General features: G+C 39.9%; 2 protein-coding genes across 9 annotated transcripts in view; one reads left to right on the top strand and one right to left on the bottom strand.

Annotated features, from left to right (window-relative positions):
- Positions 1 to 18,502, top strand: part of MED12L (mediator complex subunit 12L) — a 362,611-nt gene that overhangs the window by 124,024 nt on the left and 220,085 nt on the right. The gene's annotated exons all lie outside the window — the stretch shown is intronic.
- The window catches only part of P2RY14 (purinergic receptor P2Y14), a 33,641-nt gene continuing 26,734 nt past the window's right edge, over positions 11,596 to 18,502 (bottom strand). The window contains exon 3 of one of the 2 annotated variants that reach the window (XM_055569358.1): positions 11,596 to 14,933. In XM_055569358.1, the coding sequence (XP_055425333.1) occupies positions 13,838 to 14,851 (1,014 nt within the window). In that variant the 5' untranslated portion in view covers positions 14,852 to 14,933 and the 3' untranslated portion in view covers positions 11,596 to 13,837. The remainder of the gene's footprint in view (positions 14,934 to 18,502) is intronic. The other variant, XM_055569357.1, reaches the window with a different exon arrangement.

Genomic DNA, 18,502 nt, shown 5'->3' with positions numbered 1-18,502 from the left:
GTGCCCTATTGCTCATACAGTAAAGTCTCATTTTATAGATGACTACGTGGTAAAGAGAGGATTAGAGAATTAATTAGTTTTGATCAGTTAGTGTACCGTGTATCTGGAACTGGAGAAGGAAACGGCAACCCACTCCAGTATTCATGCGTGGAAAATCCCATGGACCAAGAAGCCTGGTGGGCTGCAATCCATGGGGTCGCAGAGTCAGACGACTGAGTGACTTCTGTGTTCTGTGTATATCTGGAACTGACCAGCCATGGGTAATTTATTTTAAAATAATTACAAGGTAACTATTCACTCAATACTGCTTGCGAGTCATTCAGGGCCTCCCAGTTGTTTTTCTTGAACCTCCAGCTAGCTTGCAATGAAGCCCACACTTCTCATTTAAAATTTTTGGTCATATAAAAAATTTAACAGTTGTTAAATTATAATAGCATTCTGTATTTTCCATCATGAATTTGAAAACTAAGTGCTCAATGAATATATTTTTTTAACCAGTTATTAGCCTGTGGACATCTAAAGTGCCCAGGTGTATTCCAGCAAAATCCAGAAGAGATTTCTAGTGTTTCCTTTGTTTTAGAGTGCCCGTTGCTTAGACCCTTCTTTACAGAAGTCACAATGGAATTTTCTAGAAATTACCTATCACAGTGTTTGTAGAGCCCTGTTGTGCCCTGTGGTGAAGAACTACAACATAGCCTTCATCCATCCAGTTTTAAAATCGAGTTACTGACTAGTTCGGCTTACCCATCAGGAAGTAGTATTCAGTGTTGTGTGAATTAAGCTGTCTTTCTGAAAGGGATGGATGAGGTCTTCAGGTAGAAGAAAATTACAGTGTAGTTCACACTGAGAATCTATTTGGAGTTTAATAATTGGTTCCTTCTTCTACAGCAACCTTATTACATGTTGGCATTTTCAGCTCACATGGTTTAAGCACTGAAAATCATAGATTTCCCTGCCACGTAAAGACACTGAATATATTAAGTATTTAGGAAGACATACCTGGAGGTGTATTCTCCGTGCTTCAGCGGGCCTTGCTCCAAGTCTTCAGAGAAACATGAGCTGTTTGGCTAGCTTCAGCGGTAGCAGGCCCGCTGCAGGGCTGCCGGCTGCACTAAAAATTTCCTTTCCTTTTTGTGTGGTTTTAAAATGTTGCATATTGACGTAGATGAAACTGTGGTTTGCAAATAGTTTAACTGTGTTTTTTTCTTTTCTTTTAAAAAAAAAAATTTTACCTTTATGAAAGCCTCCTCAAGAAGTTCTTTTCAATTTTGTACAAGGTTTCTTAAAGAATTAAGATTTGTTTGTTCTTGTAGAGGAAAGATTTTTATTCATCTGTTGTAATACCTATGTTTTTTTGAAATCACCCAAGCTGTGTTTTTCATCATAATGATTTTAAAGAACGCCAATTTTTGCGTCTTGAATGGTGTTATGAGTTAAAGATACCGGGTGTTTAAGCAGAATTTCTTTAGTATATATACTGATACTCATCAGCTTTCAAAATGATAATTTAAAAAATTGTTGCAGTTTTAATACTGCTGTGAGACATCTGCTAACATACCAGAAATATGTGATTTAATAGAGTCTGATATAGTGTATTTTTTTATCTTCATTTTTTTGTTCATTTAAGAAGAATTTGGGAATATAAGAGGAAAATCATTATGTACAGAGATAATCACGGTTAACATTTTTGCTATATACATTTCCTGGCTCTGTTTTGTTTATTTATTTATTTTAATCAATTACTTAAAACTTTTTTTAGCTGTGCCGGGTCTTTGTTGCTGTGTGCAGGCTTTCTGTAGCTGCGGTGAACGGGGAATATCTTCTAGTTGCCATTCGTGGGCTTCTTATTGGGGTGGTTTCTGTTGTGGAGCACGAGCTCTAGGGTGTGCCAGCTTCAGTGGTTGAGCATGCGGGCTCAGTAGTTGTGGCACACTGGATTTATTAATTATCTTGTGGCATGTGAAAACTTCCTAGACCAAGGATAGAACCCGTGTCCCCAGCACTGGCAGGCGGCTTCTTAATCACTGGACTACCAGTGGTGATGTCAGATATATACATTCTAAAATTTTTCTGAGTATGCTCACATAATCTCACATCGTCTCACAGAGGATGAAATGGTTTGGATGGCATCACTGACTTAATGGACATCAGTTTGAGCAAACTCAAGGAGATAGCGAAGGACAGAGAAGCCTGGCATGCTGCAGTTCATGGGGTTGCAAAGAGTCGGACACAGCTTAGTGACTGAACAATAGCATGCCCACATAAAAATGTTACTATGTTGTGCACACTGTTTTATAGTTGGTAATTTTTTTTATTCAAAAATGTATTGGACCTGTTTTTCTAAGTTACGAGAGTAAACCTGCAATGTACTTTTGTCAACTTGGCCACAACAGCATAATGAATTGAGACAGGTACTTAGTAGTTAATAACTTGTATGAAAAGGGACTCTCTGATGTACATGTAAATTAGATAAATGTTTCTTCGTCCTTTGAGGGAGTAAGTTGTGTGGGCCAAAGGTGATTTGTCAGGGCAAATCATTACCTGATCATTTGGGGTGGGGTCTGATCTGGTTTTTCTGTTGCTTCATTGACCTGGTGGGTACTTTGGCTTTGTCTCTTTTTCTCCTAGTAATTCTTAGTTTTCTAAATAATAGTCAGAAGAAGCTTTGCTAGGATCTAAAATGCATTCCTTTGGTATTCACTCTTCAAAAGAAAAATCTCTAAAAGACTAAATGAGAACTGTCAAGCTAGAGGGAATGTAAGGTGGATCTAGGGAACTTTTGAAAACAACAGTCTTCTATAAGGACACTTGTGATGATACTGTCCATTGGTTTCAGATACACTGGTGGTCTTTCAAATTCAGATAGTTATTATCATTTTGCAAAAGAATAATTTTTACATATATTCACTTAGAAATTAGTGGGAAAAAGTGCCAGTCTTTCTCCAACTTTGTGTTTGATTTGGGTTAGGAACCAGTGTTAACTTTCATCATAATACGAAATGCTCTTTCTTTTAAGACACTAATATGTGCATCATTACTGGCTAGGACTCACTGAAAAATACACTTGTATTTTACAGTAGTCAAGTTAAGTGAGCAGTTATGATCAGGGTTTACACTCACTGGGGGATGGCGAAGGTGAGATGGAAAGAATTTGATGAGATACAGGTGGCTGCCAGCTGAGTGGTGCCAACTGGTTTTAAAATATCTTTTTTTTAGTTAGACATAGTCATATGTGTATTTCCCTCTTCACTTTGGGGTATGCTGCTCTGCTACTGCTGCTAAGTCGCTTCAGTTGTGTCCGGCTCTGTGTGACCCCATAGATGGCAGCCCACCAGGCTCCCCGTCCCTGGGATTCTCCAGGCAAGAACACTGGAGTGGGTTGCCATTTCCTTCTCCAATGCATAAAAGTGAAAGTGAAGTCAAGTTGCTCAGTCGTGTCCGACTCTTGGTGACCCCATGTACTGCAGCCCACCAGGCCCCCCGTCCCTGGGATTCTCCAGGCAAGAACACTGGAGTGGGGTGCCATTGCCTTCTCAGATAGAATTAAAAAGTATATTGAACTGTTCTTAGTTTGTGTGTGTGTGCTCATGTGTGTGGCTGGGTTGCCAAGTATAAAAGAGCTGAAGTCCATTAGTTCTCCATGTTCTATTTCCTTTTGGGAATAATGAGAAACCAGTCTTGTAATCTGGAAAAGGGCATGGCAACCCACTCCAGTATTCTTGCCTGGAGAATCCCATGGACAGAGGAGCCTGGGGGGCTACAGTCCATGGGGTTACAAAGAGTTGGACACAACTGAAGTGACTAACACAACACACAGTCTTTTAATAGTGAAGCTGAGCATGTTCTTCCTCATTCCTGACAGTGAGCTTGAGGCACCCTGGAGTTTTGTGGAAGTTTCTTCACAGGGTAAGAAGCATTCTTTTTTGGCCTGCTGTCCACTGTTGTTTTTGTCTTTAACACTAGTTCCATTTGAATTTCCATAAATCACTTCTTTCTGTTTCATTAAGGGCAAGTGCTTGTCAGTGGGTATTTTCTTAGCGTTCTAGGAAATTGCGCATCATCACTAACCCAGAATTTCAGAAACCCAAGTGGGAAGAAGTGAGGGGAAGTTGTTTTTCCCCTACCTCGGTTGTGGCAATACTTTTTATTTAAGAAATGATGAAGCATTTACTTTAATGAGTATTTTGTATGTTTAAAAATTGAAAGTAAATTGCCCCATGAATTGACAAAAAAGATCTTTTTGTAGTCTCTCCTTTATCCACACAAATGATAGTTTTGATGTTGTTGAATGCAAATACCAAACAACCGTATTTCAATAGAAGCATCATTTTTAATTTGTAACATTCTTATAATTTGCTTTTCACACATAGCATGATAGCCTTTGGAATTAATAAGGAAGGAAAAAAAAAGAAAGATTGTTGGGGTAGGTAGCCACTGCCACAGCCAGGAACACACGTTTGATAATTTATTTTCTTTGAAGAAATCTGTAAAATAGAGGAGCTTCTTCTCTTTACAGATAGGGAAACTAGAACATGAGGGAAATTGAGGCCTTGCTCAAAGCTGCACAGTTAGACTCCAGTGTTGCCCAGCACTTAATTATTCTAGTTCAAATGAAAGTGTTGGGTGGAAAATGTGGTTACCAGGCTGCCAGGGCAGTCATATCCCCCTCCTCCCACCTGCAAACACACACACGTTTAGTGTTTACAACGGTTTGAACTTTAGTGCCAGGTCAAAGAAAGAGGCTACCAGGTCAGTCATATCCCCTCCTCCCACCTGCAAACACACACACATTTAGTGTTTACAACGGTTTGAACTTCAGTGCTACTGGGCAGTGGAACAGGCACCTTTGTGCCACACTTTCCTCACGGAGTTTGCAACTTGAGATGTTGACAGCTCAAAATAGTTTGCATCCTGAAATTGTTAAATGATCTTCAGGCAGGAGACTGTTCTTTTGGTTAACAAATGCCTATATCTGGAGCATTTCTCCAGCAGCTTCTGTTGCTCCAAGTCACCCTTCTCTCTGGAGTCATTGTGCTTTAGGTGTGCATTTTGAAACTGTTTTTTAAAGGTGGATAATCCCCTTTCCCACCTGAATTAGTCCAAAGACATTCTTTCCTAACTCTTAGATTGGTAGCTTTAGATCTGACAGTGACAGATGTGATTAGACAGAGTAGTTTTAAAGTGCGATGTAGATGCAGAGCTGCTAACAGGTTACAGTTTCTTTCTGCATTGTTTATATTCTGCTTCAGTTTTCCCTTTTTAATGAAGCGAAGGGTGAAAATTTGGGGATATTTTGAAGACAGAGGTGTTTTGGACCTTCTTAAAATGTGAATTTGATTGTAGGGGTGGCTGAGTCTATTGTGTCATTCCCCTGTCTGGTGCTTTTGATTTTCTTCCTTTTTATTGGCGGCACAGTGTTAGCTGATCAATATACGATTCATCTCATCTTTCAGTTGGGAGGTCCATGGTTATAAAATAATTAATAGCTGGGGAAGTCCCTTAAAAAGAACTTTTAAAGGTTATCTTGTGTCCTTTTAGTCACTGAAATTATTTTTTTTTCTTTTTTTTCTCCCCCCTGCTTGAGTATGATATGATCCATTTCTTGTGCAGTTTGAGTAACAAGTTTTTGAAGTGCAGGATACCAAGATAATCACAATGGTGTGATCACTCACCTAGAGCCAGACATCATGGAATGTGAAGTCAAGTGGGCCTTAGGAAGCATCACTACGAACAAAGCTAGTGGAGGTGATGAATTCCAGTGGAGCTATTTCAAATCCTGAAAGATGATGCTGTGAAAGTGCTGCACTCAATATGCCAGCACATTTGGAAAACTCAGCAGTGGCCATAGGACTGGAAAAGGTCAGTTTTCATTCCAATCCCAAAGAAAGGCAATGCCAAAGAATGCTCAAACTACTGCACAATTACACTCATCTGACACGCTAGTAAAGTAATGCTCAAAATTCTTCAAGCCAGGCTTCAGCAGTACATGAACCGTGGATTTCCAGATGTTCAAGCTGATTTTAGAAAAGGCAGAGGAACCAGAGATCAACTTGCCAACATCTGCTGGATCATGGAAAAAGCAAGAGAGTTCCAGAAAAACATCTATTTCTGCTTTATTGACTATGCCAAAGCCTTTGTGTGGATCACAATAAACTGTGGAAAATTCTGAAAGAGATGGGAATACCAGACCACCTGACCTGCCTCTTGAGAAACCTGTATGCAGGTCAGGAAGCAACAGTTAGAACTGGACATGGAACAACAGACTGGTTCAAAATAGGAAAAGGAGTATGTCAAGGCTGTATATTGTCACCCTGCTTATTTAACTTCTATGCAGAGTACATCATGAGAAATGCTGGGCTGAAAGAAGCAGAAGCTGGAATCAAGATTGCCAGGAGAAATATCAATAACCTCAGATATGCAGATGACACCATCCTTATGGCAGAAAGTGAAGAGGAACTAAAAAGCCTCTTGATGAAAGTGGAAGAGGAGAGTGAAGAAGTTGGCTTAAAGCTCAACATTCAGAAAATGAAGATCGTGGCATCCGGTCCCATCACTTCATGGGAAATAGATGGGGAAACAGTGGAAACAGTGGCTGACGTTATTTTTTTGGGCTCCAAAATCATTGCAGATGGTGATTGCAACCATGAAATTAAAAGACGCTTACTCCTTGGAAGGAAAGTTATGACCAACCTAGATAGAATATTCAAAAGCAGAGATATTACTTTGCCAACAAAGGTCCGTCTAGTCAAAGCTATGGTTTTTCCAGTAGTCATGTATGGATATGAGAGTTGGACTGTGAAGAAAGCTGAGTGCCGAAGAATTGATGCTTTTGAAGTGTGGTGTTGGAGAAGACTCTTGAGAGTCCCATGGACTACAAGGAGATCCAACCAGTCCATTCTAAAGGAGATCAGTCCTGGGTGTTCTTTGAAAGGAATGATGCTAAAGCTGAAACTCCAGTACTTTGGCCACCTCGTGTGAAGAGCTGACTCATTGGAAAAGACTCAGATGCTGGAAGGGATTGGGGTCAGGAGGAGAAGGAGACGACAGAGGATAAGATGGTTGGATGGCATCACCGACTTGATGGACATGGGTTTGGGTGAACTCTGGGAGTTCGTGATGGACAGGGAGACCTGGTGTACTGCAATTCATGGGGTTGCAAAGAGTCGGACACGACTGAGCGACTGAACTGAACTGATACACTTTATGAACACTGTTGTTAATTTCCTGGAGAAGGTTTTTAGAGCAATTCTCCCTTGCCCTTGCTATGTGAATCTTTGTTTTTTGGTCAAGTGGTTAAGAAAAATTCTAATAACTATTTCTTGACTACAGGCTACCTCCTTAGCTTCCATTCTCCAGAAAGTGTTTGTTGCTTTTAGAATGTCACAGGATAGAAGGCATGGTAAGGACAAGACAGAATTGAGGGGTTACAGGTAGACTGTGGGCTGTCAGAGCCTGTGGGGATCCAGGAAGTGGTCTTTTGACCAAAGGAGGTGAAGAGCTGCTTCTGAGAAGTGAGGGAGCAGAGTTAGGCTCGGGGAAAGATGCACGCAACTGGGTTTTGGTGTGGGGAGGGTGTTTGGGGCTCTCAGTCTGAGTGCATAGTGTGTGTGTGTGCAGGGTCTGTGTGAGGAAAAGGCTGAGACCAAGTCTTGGAGCCATCTGGTGCATCTTGGATGCTTTAGTTAGTAAGCGGTGGAGAGCTCAGGAAAGTTGTGTGAGGAGAGGTCAGTTCAGTAGTAGCAGGTGATTCTGCGGGCGTGGGAGTACGTTGGGTTGGATTGAGAGGAAAAGTGGAAGACAAGATCCAGTTTGGGGGTCTCACAGTCTTTTTAGGTGAGAGGCAATGAGGATCTGGAATTGGCCCAGAAGAGATGGGCAGTTGGGAACAACTCTAGAGGTGAAATCGCGGAGGAATGGGCCTGGCGGGAAGCAGACTATGGTCTTAGTTCTGGGATGGGAAGTCTGAGGAGAGAATCTGGTTTAGCAGGTAGAAATACAAGTTTGGTTTATTGACTTACTGTGTTTTTAGTGTTACCTCATTATCTGATATAGCATAATTTGCTTTTTATTTTATCCCTTTTCATTTTGCTACCACAAAAGAAGAGCAGGTAACTTCCTTTTATTAGTTAAAACTAACACCATGGAAGGTGACTGGTGAAATAGTACAAACTCAGGCCTGGTTCCATCAGCTGCAGCCCTTGCACCTGCCTTTTAATGGAACCCATACCCACAACTGTGGACATTCAAGTTTGCTGCTGCCTCTGCTAAGTTGCTTCAGTCGTGTCCGACTCTGTGACACCCCGTAGATGGCAGCCCACCAGGCTCCCCCTTCCCTGGGATTCTCCAGGCAAGAACACTGGAGTGGGTTGCCATTTCCTTCTCCAATGCATGAAAGTCAAAAGTGAAAGTGAAGTCGCTTAGTCGTGCCCGACTCTTAGGGACCCCATGGACTGCAGCCCACCAGGCTCCTCCGTCCATGGGATTTTCCAGGCAAGAGTACTGGAGTGGGTTGCCATTGCCTTCTCCGACATTCAAGTCTGTCAGCCAGCAAATCTCTTATATGGCACAAGCCATATAAGACTAGTTTATATGGCACTAGCCATATATGACTTAGTTTTTTAGTGGGGTCACATACAAATGATAAAACCTTTCCACGTTAGCGTCATGTAAAAGATTAATCTAGAGACTCTGGAAAACACCCTTAAACTAAGCTTTGTTTCCACTTAAGTTGATAGGAAATTTCTGCCATTATTTCTCTGTTCTGTCCTTTGTCCTGTTGCTACTACCCATGTGTTTTAAATATGGAGAAAAAATAAACTTTATTAGTACAGAAAATATCCATGATAACAAGAGATATCATATAAATTATAAAAATACAGATTATAAACATAACAGATCATCTGCCCAGAATGACATGGGATTTCCTTTGGGTAACAGCGCTGAGGGTTTGTGTGTTGGGGTAGGAAAGATCTGATACTCTGTGGTTTTCAACAGTAAAAGCTGCTACTTCCTTTTGGTCACCTCTTCTCTGCATGATTTCAGTGACATATGGATCACCACTCTATGGCAGGACATCCTCCTGATAGCTTATGGTAAACTGTGTCCGATTTGTGATCTCTGAAGAAGATTTAACTTTGGGACCAGGGACGAGGCTTGATCAGTCAAGAGCTTTTGTGTAGCAGAGTTTTATTAGAGTATAAAATGGGACAGAGAAAGGTTCTGACATAGACATCAGAAGGGGGACGGAGAGTGCCCGCCCTTGCTAATTTTAGCAAGCTGTTTTATGTCGGTTAGAAAGCTATCAATCAATTAAGAGAAACACTTCAAGGCTGACTAAGTGTCACCTGGCCCCACTCCCACAATATGCATTTTTGAGATAGGATGGCACAGGTGTGTCGTCCCCAGCCATAAAACAATTGGTATGAATAGTGGTTTGTTGAGCTGTTATCAGCCAAAAGTTAATTTTAGGTGGAACCAGTTTGAAGAAAGGTAGATTCCAAAGCAAATACATAGTTTCATTAACATGACTTAAGAAAAATGTTTCCGTAAGAAAAAAGCATTGGTTAGCTCAAGTTTTGAGAAAAATTAAGTTCAGGTGGAACCAGGTATCATCATGGCAACACAGAATTTTTAGAGAAAAAAATCCGACACTTGTAGTTTGTTTCCTCCTGCCGCTTAAGGGAGAGAGAAAAAAATGTCTGACTCTTGCAGCCTATTTCCTCTATTTGAAGACCCCTGGCCTTCCTGCCTGTTAACCTCTCACTCCTGAAAGAAGCAGTTTAATAAAACGTAGCTTGTGTTTGCCATAAGCCAGTTTTCAAAATGCTTTATTTCATAGCACTGCTTGTACGAAGGAAGAAGGCGATGGCACCCCACTCCAGAATCTTGCCTGGAAAATCCCATGGACAGAGGAGCCTGGTGGGCTGCAGTCCATGGGGTCACTGAGGGTCAGACACGACTGAGTGACTTCACTTTCACTTTTGACTTTCATGCATTGGAGAAGGAAATGGCAACCCACTCCAGTGTTCTTGCCTGGAGAATCCCAGGGACAGGGGAGCCTGGTGGGCTGCCGTCTATGGGGTCGCACAGAGTCAGACACGACTGAAGCAACTTAGCACCAGCAGCGGCTTGTATGAAGTGATTAAATGTTGTATTTTTTTAGCTGCAGCAAATACGTATTACAAGTCTTGTTTATAACTAGAACATATTACACAAAGTAATTTAAAAACTAGTACTGATCTCAGAAGTTTCTGGTGGATTAATCTACTTTTGCTGTTGCTCTGTTGTTCTGTTTTTTTTTTTTAATTGTAGCCATGGACCTTTAAGTTTCCTTCTTAAAAAATGCTCATTGCTTTTATTTACCTAACTTTTCAATATTTGAATAAACTCCTTATGATCTGACTTCTAACTCTGATAAATTTCTTACAGAAATTCCTCTCGTTAAAGTCTTAAATGATCTTCAAAAGTTAAATCCAAAGATTTGTTTGTAATCTTGATCTGTATTTTTTCCTTCAGTTTTTAAATTGAAGGGTGCTTGTCTTACAGTGTTATTGGTTTAAGGTGTACAACATAGTGATTACTGTTATACATTACAAGAGGACCACCTTGAGATGTCTGGTTTCCATCTGTCACCAATGAAAGTGAAGTTGCACAGTCATGTCCAGTTCTTTGCAACCCCATGGACTGTAGCCTACCAGGCTCCTCTGTCCATGGAATTTCCCAGGCAAGAGTACTGGAGTAGGTTGCCATTTCCTTCTCCAAGTGATCTTCCTGACCCAGGGATGGAACCTAGGTCTCCTGCATTGCAGCCAATACTTTACCAGCTGAGCCACAAGGGAAGCCCATATTATTGATTAATTTCTCTGTTGTACATTACATTCACATCCCATGATTTATTTACCGTATAACTGGGAGTTTGTTGCTTCTTTGATCCCTCACTTGTTTCACTAATTCCTCCCCTTGGACTACCACCAGTTTGTTCTTGGTATATATGTCTGTCTGTGTGTGTATCTCACATCTTCTTTATGCATTCATCTATTGATGGGCCCTTAGGTTGCTTCCATGTCTTGACTATTGCAGATAATGCTGAAGTGAACATAGGGATGCACGTATCTTTTAGAATAAGTGGTTTTTTTTTTTTTTTTTTTTAGGGAAAAATACTGAGAAGTATAATTGTTGATAGTTCTATTTTTAATTTTTTTGAGGCACTTCCATACTGTTTTCTATAGTGGCATTACCCATTTATGTTACCACTGATAGTGCGTGAAGGTTCCTGGCCTTTTTGCTTTGTTGTTTATTTCCTTTGCTGTACAAAAGTTTTTTAGTTTGATGCAATTTGTTTGCTTTTGTTTCCCTTGCCTGAAACATATCCAGAAAAATTGCTACAACCATTGCAAAAGAGTGTACTGCCTGTGTTTTCTTCTAGAAGTTTTATGCCTTCAAATCTTAGATTTCAGTGTTTTATCCATTTGAGTTTATTTTTGTATATGGTGTTAGAAAATAGTCCAGTTTCTTTCTTCTGCACATAGCTGCCCAGTTTTCTCAACACCATTGATTGAAGGGGCTGTCTTTTCTCCATTGTATATTCTTGCCTCCTTTTTGTAGATTAATTGATTGTGTACGTATGAGTTCATTTTTGGGCCTTTTATCCAGTCCATTGATCTATATGTCTTTGTTTGTGCCAGTACCATCCTGTTTTGGTTACTATAGCTTTGTAGTATAGTTTGAAATCAGGGAGTGTGATACCTCCAACTTTGGTCTCCTTTCTCAAGCTTATCTTGGCTTTTCAGAGGCCTTTGTATTTTCATATAAACTTTAGAATTATTTGTTCTAGTTCTGTAAACAATGCCATTGATATTTTAATAGGGATTGCATTGAACCTGTAGATTGCCTTAGGTAGTATGATCATGTTAGCAGTGTTAATTCTTCCAGTTTGTGAGTACCATATATCTTTGCATTGGTTTGTGTTTCTTCAGTGTCTTACACTTTTACAAGTATAGATCTTTTACTTTACAAGTTCTGATATGCAGTAGCTGTTATTCAGCTCTTGCTTCACCTATCCTTATTTGCATTGCATATTGTTTCCTGAAAAATATTGCCTTTCATATTTCCAATTTGCTTAGCCACACTGGTTACAGAGGCATTTCTTGGTGGTTCCTATCTTCTTGTATACTTTCAGTTTCTCCTCTGGTGCGGCAGTAGGGGCATGTTAAACATCAGTATGTAATAATTTGCCCTGAACAATGGAAATTGAATAAAAACAAGCTACTTTCTTTTGCAAATATATTTAGCCAGACAAATGCTATAGTAAGCTTAGTTTTGCTGGGCATGCCTATGATAGAATTGTGATTTGATCTTTTTGGAAGAGAGTGTTTGACCCAGAGTTGGGAGCAGAGAGTGGAAGGTGGATACAGAGTGTGAAGACCTTTCCAGATCTTCCTCAGTTTAAAATGTGCCCTTTCACTTTTGTCTAAAATTTGATGAGGTCCTAGAACATAGAAATACTTATTTTGAAAAGTCAGTGGCAAATAGGATTTCAAAAGTACTCTATATAACTCTTACCTGGGTATTCCTATGCCTTCTTTCTGTGTCTTTTATTAGCATGTGTGATCAAGTGTACTAAGGAAACCACCCATGTCTTGACTGAGGAAATCTGGTACTGTTTTTTAATAATATCTTGTCTACTAAGAGAAAAATGGACACTATGAAAAATATTTTTTATTAGTTCATATATGATAGGGCTTGAAAAAAAATATATAAACATGACATATGAAAATGTTTGAGAAGAACATTTGAAAGTTGGGCTAAATATCTTCAGTCAAGTTAATAGCAAGGAAAGAATTTAGTTTTGATAACTCACAAAGCCAGCAGCCATATCCTATATCTGCACACATGAAATTTGTTTTTCATAAAATGTGATATGTTAATTTTCATTTCGTGTGTAATTTATCACTCATAAATTTTAGATTTTCTTTTTTATGAAGTCCAGTTGCTTTCTACAAAAACTGTTTCTTTCTACTCTTAGAGAATAATGTATGTTACCAGCCTGGGGGGTATTTGTGTGCATATGCCTTTTCCCCCGTCAGCCTGTATATATATTTTTTGCATACCATTGAGCAGAGGAAGTTGCTTGCAACCCATGCCACTACCTAGATTGTCTCTGTAGAGTTCACTTAAACATATTCTAAGACCAGAACCCCATGCTCATTAAGTGGCTTAGCTAATCTTCATATAAAGAATTTAAAAGTTACCTTATCCTCAAAATGCTATCAGAGAAAAATTACACTTTTTGCTGCAGTGTACAGAATTTATATCTGCTTTCCTTTGAAATGTGATGAAATAAATCAGTTGGGGATTTCTTAAGTAATTTTCTCAGTGTCTGCTTACCCAGGTTCTTCAAATCAGAGAAAACTTGACTTTTTCAGTACAAACTGCCCTATAAGTCCATATCAACTCTGCCTGCTTTTACGTTGGTCTTTAATGACCTTGTTGAAAAAAATTGTATAAATTGATTCTTGTTTTTAGAAGACACACCTGTGAATTGTCTTTATTGCTTCCTATGTATTTGCTGTTTAAAGTTCTGTATGAACTGACCAGACTACTGATTATACTTTTAAACCTTCTATTTTGATGGGATAAGATTAAATAATGTATTATTTTTTTCTTTGATGTTACAAAATATGCATGGAAACTTACCTGTTACCTTTATTATTCCACTAAATTGAATAGTAATGCCTAGAGATGATACTATTGTGGACATGTGTATTCATTTTGTTTTGTTACAGAATTTAAGATTACAGTATGCATGCATGAACTTTATTTGAAAGGAGGTGGGAATTCACAAAGTATCTGTGCTTTCTTGTATTATATTTTCCCTTTTGATTTTGGAAGTTTCTGAGTCATGCTGAGTTTTTAATCGGATATGAAATTTCTTACACAAGACCTCTCTAAATGGCTGGCATAGAAAGAAATAAATAATGGGGTCCAGGCATACGTTTGCAGCTGACAGTAGCAGAGAGAATTCTTTCACATAGAATAGGATTTGTTTTGACTGGCAGCTGTAATGAGCTTCTGTTTGGCTCTGTGTGTAGGGGATTCTGGCAATGTGGTAAGGTACAAAGCAGATAAAAAAGACGAACATAATGCTGAATATATTACGGCTAGATTTCTTCTTGACTGATACGGAATTCTTTCTGGACTTGAGGTGGGACTTAAAGATCTTCTTTGTGATAGCAGTGTAGAAGATGATTAAGGAAAGAAACACAATCCAGAAGATGCCCACAAAGATGTAGCTGGAGGCTTTGTGCCACTTGAGGCCCAGGTCACTCTTAAGGTCCATACATTTCACGCGTGTGGCCTCTGTGACACTCCGATTGGTCAGGATCATGTTGGGAAGGGCGATGAGCAGTGTGAGGCTCCACACCAGCACTGACAGGAGTTTGCTGTAGCTTATGGACTGGATGAAAGAAGTCAACAGAGGCTTCACAATCTTATAATATCTGTCAAAGCCAATGAGTCCGAAGAACACGATGCTGACGTACATATTGATGTAGAAGAGCACGGCCGAGACCCTGCACACAAAGACTTTTACCTGCCAGAGGCCCAGGCCCAAGTCCCCCAGGATCTTGAAAGGAAAAGTCAGGCTCATCAGGAAGTCGGCAATGACAATATTCTTGAGATAGACGATGAAACTCTTGGAGCTGGGCACGTAGAAGAACAGCCACCCTGACATGCCATTGAGCAGGATGCCGGCCACAAAGACCACGAAGTACAGCACGGGGATGATCTGCTTGGTGATGAGGGTGCTGGAGGGGCAGGACCCCTCCGCAGGTGGGGTGGTGGTGGCATTCATGGTCTGGTAACTTCGAAGGCGTGGCCTGCAAGGTGACGTGAAAGAGTCACTCAGAGGGCACTCACGACCTCTGAGTCGTTTGCTGAGAAATAAAAGCAGAGGGCAATAGATATAACCAAGTAAGTAAGTAAGTGTTAGTCGCTCAGTCTGCCCAACTCTTTGCGACCCCATGGACTGTGGCCCACCAGGCTCCTCTGTCCATGAGATTTTCCAGGCAAAGATAGGATATAATAAACCTCAGCAAGATAAAACCAAGCCCAGCAAATTCTGGAGGCTAAGTTTGTGCTGCATTCATTAGGTACCTGTCCCTTCCTCCCTTTCACCTTCTCTTCCTTCCTTTAGAAAAGGGAAGAATCGAGTAGACAGGTAACAGGAAAGGAACATTAGGGAAGCAGCAGGACAGCCTGAGAACTGAGGTGATCATGGAGACCAGCATTTCCCTGAAATGATGGGCTTCCTGTAAAACTCCCGAGTTCTGGGAGTACTCATTTAAATGTAGCCTGTGAGGTAATAAAGCTATAAAAACAGCGTCTGTTTCATAGTAGGTTTAAGAGCTGTTGTTACAGACCCTACTTTTGAGAAAGCCCACCCTGTGTATATTTTAGACGTAGGACCATGTCTTACAAGCATAGACGGCCACATGTAACTGTATTTTTGGTATAGGATTATGGGTACCTTTCAAAATTGAGATATTCTGTGTCTTTTCCCATTTAGAAGCTGATTTGCAATACTTTTATAAATTAGTAAACACAAAAATGATAGAAGTACCTTAAACATTCTGAGAAATGGTCCCCAAAGTACATTCTAGTCTGTATTGTCCAATATGGTAGACACTAGCCATGCGTGGCTATAGAGGACTTGAAATGGGGCCATTCCAGATTGAAATATGATGTAAAATGCACAATGAATTTTGCAGACTTAATATGAAAAAATTATGTGAAATATCTCAGTACTTTTAATATTTATTATGTTGAGATAATATTTTAGAAATACACCTTTCAATAAAATATATTATTAATCTTAATTTTACTTATTTTAAAGAATAAGGCTACTAGAAAATTTAAAATTACATATATGGCTCTTATCATACTTTCATTGAGCAGCACTGTCCTGGGTGTTACCCAGAACCTTCTTTTGTTAGGGAATCTTGTGTAATCTTCACAGATGTTGGACATAATGATTTATGGCACAAGGAAGATGAGGAGTGAGGAGTTTTTTTAAAGATTATTTGATGTATCAAAGAAAATGTCTGCTGCCCATCTTATCTGTAATGGCAACATCCTGTTTAGCCCTTCATTCTTGCCCTCAGGATAAAGTTCTTTAACTCTTAAACCTTGAGCTACCAGAAGTCCCCTTCTTGGTCTGATCCCGACTAATTCTACCTCCAGCAACAAGTTCCTGCTGTTCTGAATCCTCCTACCTTGTAGGCTCCATGATTTCTCTCACCTTGAATCTTTGCACAAACTTTCATTTGTGTGGAAGACTCTTCCACTACCTTCCTGATTGGCTAACTTCTCATCATCCTTTCCTAAAGAAAGCTGTGACTTTCTTGAGGACACTTTGCCACTGTGAGCCTTTGTTGGGGTGGATTGAGTGTGAGGCTCCTTGTGTGTGAGCTCATAGTTCTGTGCCTTTCTTCTATCACAGCACTCATCTCTGTAGGTGTTTGCTTTTTGTTTCCTCTACTACTATAAGCTTTTTCAGGGTAAAAGGGATCATGTCTTTTTCTTTTTTTTTTTAACCATTGTATTCCTAGAATTACGTTTAGGACATTAGATATTTAAAATATTTGTGAAATAAATGAATATACAGTCTGGGAATACAAGACATGAATCCCTCTTAAGAAATTTACATCTAGTCAGGGATCACGGGAAAGAAAGATTGTAGAGGACACTGGGTTCCTTGAGGATACAGAATGTATCTTGTTCATCTTTATTTTTTTGGTGCCACGTATGGTGCTTGCAAAGTGAGTGAAGGGTTAGGTCAGTAAATTTAAGCAAGTGTGAGAAGATGAAATTTGGAAATGTGGAATATGAAATGCAGTCACATTGCAAATAAAAATCATACTTGCAAGCTTTGTGTGCTCTTCTCACAAAACAATATCTTGCTTCTGTGTACTCTTCCTATGAGCATATGACAAAACTGGAAATATTTCTAGCCATTTGATTTTGCCAGTCCTTGGACTTCCTTTGGAGGGAAATCTAATGCCCTATTCACTTGGATCTGATCATAATGGATTTGTAGTTGACCTGCTTCTTTGTAGTCGTCTGTGGCCTGTTTTATATTTAGATGGTGAGTGAAGGGTCTATGTCTCCTATTGTAAACTGCTTACTGTAGCAGAGTCTGTATCTAGGAAATAATTGGTATTGTCCACTGAAACTAAGATGCAATTTAGTCTAAGAGCAGTTTGACAGAGCTTAAGAGACTGCCCCCAGGGGTCGCAGTGCTGGGGACACTGCCCCTCAGTCAGTGTGCTGCGGGGGTCATGTTGTGTATTCACTAATTGTTGGATTCATTGCAGTTTAAAATATAAAATTTTTTAAAAAGCAGATCTCGTGCTTAATTGGTCAGTCATGTCCAACTCTTTGTGACCCCATGGACTGCAGCCTGCCAAGCTCCTCTGTCCATGGGAATTCTCCAGGCAAAAATACTGGAGTGGGTAGCCTGTCCCTTCTCCAGGGGATCTTCCCTACCCAGGAATCAAACTAGGGTTCCTACATTCCAAGCAGATTCTTTACCAGCTGAGCTACCAGGGAAGCCCTAGTACATTGTAGAGAGAAATGTTAAATATTTAATATGTATTTACATGCTGAAGAATTTCCAGAAATTATTTAATGAGTGCCAACTTTTTCTTTATAGAATAATTATAGAAGCCAATATATAGAGGAAAACAATAGAATAGGAAAGACTAGAGATCTCTTGAAGATAATTAGAGATACCAAGGGAACATTTCATGCAAAGATGGGCTCAATAAAGGACAGAAATGGTATGGACCTAACAGAAACAGAAGGTATTAAGAAGAGGTGGCAAGAATACAGAGAAGAACTATTCAAAAAAGATCTTCACGACCCAGATAATCACAATGGTGTGATCACTCATCTAGAGCCAGACATCCTGGAATGTGAAGTCAAGCGGGCCTTAGAAAGTATCACTATGAACAAAGCTAGTGGAGGCGATGGAATTCCAGTTGAGCTATTTCAACTCCTAAAAGATGATGCTGTGAAAGTGCTACACTCAATGTGCCAGCAAATTTGGAAAATTCAGCAGTGGCCACAGGACTGGCAAAGGTCAGTTTTCATTCCAATCCCAAAGAAAGGCAATGCCAAAGAATGCTCAAACTACCACACAATTGCACTCATCTCACACGCTAGTAAAGTAATGCTCAAAATTCTCCAAGCCAGGCTTCAGCAATATGTGAACCGTGAACTTCCTGATGTTCAAGCTGGTTTTAGAAAAGGCAGAGGAACCAGAGATCAACTTGCTAACATCCGCTGGATCATGGAAAAAGCAAGAGAGTTCCAGAAAAACATCTATTTCTGCTTTATTGACTATGCCAAAGCCTTTGACTGTGTGGATCACAATAAACTGTGGAAAATTCTGAAAGAGATGGGAATACCAGACCACCTGACCTGCCTCTTGAGAAACCTGTAT

The sequence above is a fragment of the Bubalus kerabau genome, chromosome 2 (assembly GCF_029407905.1).
Source record: "Bubalus kerabau isolate K-KA32 ecotype Philippines breed swamp buffalo chromosome 2, PCC_UOA_SB_1v2, whole genome shotgun sequence".
In the NCBI taxonomy this organism is placed as follows: domain Eukaryota; kingdom Metazoa; phylum Chordata; class Mammalia; order Artiodactyla; family Bovidae; genus Bubalus; species Bubalus kerabau.
This window is presented reverse-complemented; position numbering and strand designations above follow the sequence as displayed.